The following is a 6,000-nucleotide window of genomic DNA, read 5'->3' as shown; positions in this document are numbered from 1 at the left end:
CATAACAGCGCAGTGATTGGTTTCTGACAACTACAAACCAGTGGTTATAGCCTTAGGGGCCCCAAATTCTTCAGTCCGCATCAGACACTCAGGAGGTGAAGACACAGGTGTTATCTAGCCGGGCCCCCAGCCTCAAGGCAGGTGGATGTCATAACCCCGCAGGACAGACAGTTGCCAAGTGTCATCAGGAAAACTGTCAGGAGCCCCTCCTAGCATGATTCTTTTGAAATCACTAGCAAGCACCCCCAAGTCTGGGCAGAATCTTCCAGGCTCTGCGGTAAAGCTGCCCTTCTCCCCCCTAATTCATTCCTCCACCGATATTCTATAAGCCTATGACAAGGGGAAGAAACTAATCGTAAAACCTGATCATAAAACCCTTCCTATACTTGAAGACAGCGATTAAACATTCACACAGCCAAGGTCTCCCGGCTTCACTGAAAACAAAAGAGGTTCTCTCCTCACGCCCTTTTCACCCGACCAGAAAATGTATTTCTGGCCCCGGCGCTGACCATCCGAAAGTTGGGATTTCTCTCAGTTGAGGGAGAAGTTAGGGAATCCGTAGCTGCAAAGTCTCGTCTTGGGGGAGGGGGCGGCGGCCGGGGCGGAGGGAGAGCGGCGAGGAGGAGGGACTTGAGGGAAGGACACTGCCCCCTATTTCAACGAGGTCGTCGCCCGAGCCTGTGGAGCCGCCAGTTTGGGTTTTGGGAGGGAGGCGCGGCGGCCGCGCAGGAGCGGCGTGGGCTGGGCGCCAGGCTCGGTACCTGGCAGGCCGGCCGCACGGGGCGCGGAGGGTGTGAGCGCGCCCCACCCCCCGTGCCCGCTCAGCCTCGCGCGCGTCTCGGGGGAGGCTCCGCCACTAGGCGCCCGGGGAGCCGGCAGCCTCAGTCCTGCCACTGGCGGAGCTTTGTGAGGCAGCGGCGGCGGCAGCGGCGGCGGCGGCGGCGGCGGCGGCTCCAAGTCCCACCTGCTGGCGGCGGAGAGACAAGGAAGGGGAAGAAGGAGGAGGAGGGGACAGAGGCGGCGGCGCGAGCCCACTCCCGCCCCCCGCGCCCACCTCACAGGGGCTCCGCAGTCCCAGCTCTCGGCCTGCACGCGCCCCCCGCCCCGCGCCCGGCCCGGCCCGGCCTCCCTGCCACACCGCGGCCACCCCCGGCGACAGCCCCTTCTGCCCAGCCCGGCCCACCCGGCCACCACCCGGAGCCGCCGGCGAGTTTGAGGCGAGCGCGGGGCACGCGGCGCCGCCTCGATGTGCCCAGGAGCCGCCTCGGCGCCTCAGCTCCGCTGAACAGCCCCGAGCGCGCCGCGGCCGGCCCGTGACGGCGAGCGGTGAGGCGCGGCCAGCCCCGGAGACGAGGAGCCAGCGGGCGAGGAGGAGCGAGCCGGAGAGCGAGCGCAGGAGCAGACACCATGCCGGGCTGGAAGAAGAATATCCCCATCTGCTTGCAGGCGGAAGAACAGGAGCGAGGTGAGCGGGGCGCGGGGCGGGGAGGGCCGGGGAGGGGGTCGGGCCGGGGGCCGCCCCGATGCCTCCCTCTCCCCGGGCTCCTTCCCGACGGGTCCGCGGCTGATGGGGGAGGGGCGCCTCGCCCTCGGGGGCCGCGGGCGAGTCCGGGCGGCGGCGTGCGAACTCTCGGTTTCTCTCTTTTTTGGGGGTGGGGGAAGGGGAAAGAAGGAGGGTGCTGCAGCAGGGAACTTTTCGGTTGGGCCACGATTTTTCTGGAGAGGACGTTGGGAGAACTCTAGCTTCTCCAGGGCCGGCTCGCACGTGGAGCCCCGGGCGGCCGTCTGCAAGGTGGGTGCTAGGGGTGACCGGGGGGTTCCTGCAGTGCTTTAAGTGACTTTTCAAACTTTCCTCCTCCTCCCGCGGCCGCCTTCACGGTGTCCGCGCCTCTGGCTGGGCTTTGATGGTGCTGCCAAGCCCAAAGTTGCTGGAGAATCAGCAAGGAGGAGGAGGAGGAGGAGGAAGAACGTGGGGGCGGAAAGTGGGCGCTGCCGCAGGTCTCTGTAGGGGAAGGGGAGGAGGGGGAAGGCTGTCCCTAGGCTTAGGGTCTGGGGCTGGAAGTGATGCCTCGGAGATGAGTTATGCCCCAGCGCAGTCCCCGCTGTCAAGTTAATACCGCAGGACTGCGGGCTTTTCATAATCGCTGTCTATTTTCTTTGTAAAAGGCGGCTCTCTCTGCCAGGTGGCTTGTAGACCTTTTGTGCTTCAGCGTGACGAGTGTACAGGGCACGTTGCTTTTAAGTGACTTGCGGAGAGCAAAGTTGAAGGCCTTTTGCACCTTGAAGGCTCGGTTCTGTTGAGGTTATTTCGTGGTGTTTGGATTGTGCAGAGATTGGCCCGGGAGTTCAGCTCCGTAACCTGGATGTGATGTACTGATGCACCAAAATTTCCTATACAGGGCCCCGCGGGGCTAGAGGGGTGTGCGCCGTGGCTCTTCTAGCATTCAGTGGGACCCTGGCTGGCAAGGTCCACCAGGGTTTATTCCTCTGCTCCTCCCACCCCGGCCTGCCCTGGCTTCGAGGAAAAGGCTTTAGAATTGGAAGGATTTCAGGATGCTGGGTCCGCATGGGCTGTGGCAACCGTCAGGGCCGAGGTTAAACTGTGCTGCGTGAGTGGGTGGGTGAGGAGAGCAGGAGGAGGCCAATCTGGTGAGTGGAGAAGAGTTGTCAGGGTTACTGAATCCAGTAGAGTCATGAGTTGGTATGGAAGGTGGCTTGGTGACTGGGCATGCCAAAAGTTTCAGGCTTTTAAAATAATGCCTACTACTGAAGAACCAATGTACGATTTCCAGTTTTTCTCTAGGTGGCACAACCTGTCCGGTTTATATCCTGTTTAATGACTCAGGGAATTCATCCCTTCTTAACCACTTCCTTATTAGAGATGTGCGTTCATTTTCCAGCACACATTCTGGTGACGGAACTTACATTTACCCACTAAAAAGGCATTCCTGCTTTAGAAATGCTTATGCTTTTCTCTTTAGTAAATCATATCTTAAAAGGTGCAAATAGCATCAATAATTTATAACCAGGTAAAAGCACTAAATGAAAGCATTCTGTCAAGCGTGGAGTGTCTGTCCTATCAACTAAATGTCACAGTGCACTTCGTATTAAATGTATCCGTTTGCTAAAAAGAACATTGAGTGTTGCCAACAAGTTTTATCAGAATGCTGAAATGGGTAGATTTTTGGATTGTGACAAAATGTACTTGTATGTCTTTTAGAAATATATGGTAACTTTGAAAGATGATCGCCTAATCTGCTTGGTGGAGATAAGACTGAATTTCCTCCAGAACATAAAAATCTGAGTCAGAAGTTGGGTGTTCTGCCTTATCTTCTCCAATAGAAGAATGTTGCTTTGTGTATTTTTTCACTTTAAAGGTTTCTTACTTCTTGCTTATATTATGTGATGCTTTTCTAATTAGTATAGCTTTTGTTTGGTTGTGGCATTTCTTTTTGAGGTCCTGCTTCATTGGGAATGCACAAACGTGTGTTTTGTTTCTTTCAAAATCTCCTACCTGGTGTTTGTGTTTCAATTGTGTGTGTGTACATATATACATATATATATGTATATTTGAATGAACTGAGCTGCCTGCATGGTTTATAGTGCCTATGTCAGAGGACACTACTTGAGATTGTCTTATCCTTTTGGGAGAATTTTATTGTAATGAGCAATTTTCTGTTTGCATTTGAAATCAGATTGTATTTAGCTTTCTTCCTTTTAAATGATTCAAATAGTGTTGAATTAGGTTCTTGTCAAATATAAACAGACATATTGACCTATCAGGTTGGTCAGGAAAATAGTGAACATAGAGGGAACAAATACTTTTTAAATGTTGTCTGAGGATACCATTGAGCAAAAAGTCAATTTCTAATATCTTACCATTAAATTCTAAGATTGCTTGTGCTCAGAGAACCATTGTTCTTTCCACATTCGCCCAACTCCAGTTTACATTTAAACATTCTAAAACTCATTATGGAGACTACTCTAGCATAGTATTTTTCATGTAGATTTTATTTAGCGAAATCTCTTTCTGAAACATAATGCAAATTAATACAGGCTGCTAGCTTCTTTAAGGACCACATATTTGAACAAGTATTTCTTAGCATTATTCTTAAAAAAAATGCTAATCTCAACTCAAAGATTTAGGGAAACTGTCTTCTTGGTATTGTCACATACAAGGAGATGTTTGGCCAGTCTGTATAATTTCATGCCATACCTAAAACCACTCATAACTAGGGTTCATCTTGAAGGCCTCTGTCAAGATGATATTGAGTGAACTATTGCCACTGCATGCAATGCTGAGCAAAGAAACTGTAACATATGGGTTGTTGCAGTAAATGCAGTCACTTCCAAAATGACATGTTAAGATTCACCCATGTACGGTGACATACTATTAAAATTCAGGGCACGTTTCTCTGTCCTCCCCCCAATTTTCTGCCTGAGCTGATAAACCCAATCCATTTAGAAACCACCTAATACACTTTTGGGTAAATGTTTTAGGAGAAGAGAAATGATTCTGAAAACAGTTCTATTTCATATCCCTTCCAATCAAATTAAATTTAGTAATTTATTGGTTGTTTTAATCTGCTTATTAGCTGATTGTGTGTTAGAGGAATATAGTTGTTCAGAAAGATCTCAGTATAAAGGGACAGATGCCTCAGTAATTAATGATGCCTTTCTTTTGTCGTGTAGCTTCCATTCTGATTTGTGTGGATTTGGTTAGTAAATGTGTGTGTGTGTGTGTGTGTGTGTGTGTGTGTGTGTGTGTACATATTTACCAAGGGAAAATGTATGCATTTTGTATAGCTCCCCTCCCCCTTGCCTTTCTGTTCTCAAGTTTTGGAGGTCTACAAGTGAAGTTGAGAACTTCCCTTTGGACTCCTGTAAGAATTATTTTGTCTGAGGTTTGGCTTCTGTTTTTTCAAATGGGAGTATTTGGATCTTTTTAGACATAAAGAATTAGCTTCTATAAAATATCTATGATAAAGCACAGGGGGGTTTAAGTGGTGTGCCTTTATTACATTTTTGGTTTGTTTCATTTTCCACATCACAAGGAGATCTGGTGACCCTACCCCACATAAGCTTCTTAATAAAAAGTCCAGTTTGCAATTTGAGTTTTGACTGGGGAGTGCTGTGAGGAAGAGAGAAGTAATCAAAATGCACAGACAGCTTCCTGTGTGTCAGACACTGTGTCCATGTTTCATGTGCGTTGTTTCCTGACCTCATGCCAGTAAGGTAGGTACTGTTGTTTCCCCTGACAGATGAGGAAACTGATGCTCAGAGAATGAAAACATTTTCTTTAAGTTACAAAGCCAAGACTTAGAGCACCTGTTTATAAAGAGATAATTCAAAAAAGAAGTTGTTCCATTCCTAAGATGACGTTTTGAGCATTATATTAACGTTATAATGTCTTACGGTATTTATGGACAGAATTTTAATAAGCCGCCACCAAATATTTCATCAGAATTCATCAGTAGAGTTTTTTAGTTATATGTACTAGGGAACAGCTTCCAAAGTATATTTTGGGCTTTTGACAAACTGACTTTGTTAGACAGGTTTATTAATAACTCTATAAGGATTGGCATGCCAACATATTTTTAAGTGGAATTATTTGACTAAACTTAAAGAATCTCATGTAAGTGAACGGCTTTGTCACCAAGGACTTGACCTATTACATAGTTTTCCTTCTTTTCAGAATATTTGCCATGAAGGCAAGGATTAACGAGAATTAGGCATTTTCCCTCACTGTAGTGAAGTCAGAAACCACTATGTTGTTAATAGCCGTTGTGCATTTGCTTTTTTGCCAACATTTTACTTAATTAAAGCCATCCATCTGAACTCTCAGCCTGGTTATCTGTCAGAAGGCCCAGTGGCCAAAGGGACTTCAGATACACTTTCTTCTGCCACAGCCTGATTGGTTTTTCATGAAGAGAAAGAAATACCAACTTAAACTGGTAAAAGATACTGAGAATTGAAAATCATGAGTTTTAAAATGGTTAT

At 48.3% G+C, this 6,000-nt stretch overlaps 1 protein-coding gene across 1 annotated transcript in view; it reads left to right on the top strand.

The window, feature by feature from the left end:
* Positions 1-700: 700 nt before the first annotated feature.
* GRIP1 (glutamate receptor interacting protein 1) overlaps positions 701-6,000 on the top strand; it is a 614,867-nt gene continuing 609,567 nt past the window's right edge. The window contains 1 exon segment of the mRNA XM_032493355.1: positions 701-1,465. Within this exon segment, the coding sequence (XP_032349246.1) occupies positions 1,408-1,465 (58 nt within the window). The 5' untranslated portion in view covers positions 701-1,407.

Source organism: Camelus ferus, chromosome 12 (genome assembly GCF_009834535.1).
Source record: "Camelus ferus isolate YT-003-E chromosome 12, BCGSAC_Cfer_1.0, whole genome shotgun sequence".
Lineage (NCBI taxonomy): Eukaryota > Metazoa > Chordata > Mammalia > Artiodactyla > Camelidae > Camelus > Camelus ferus.
Note: the sequence above shows the minus strand (reverse complement) of the source record. Positions and strands in the feature narration are given on the sequence as shown.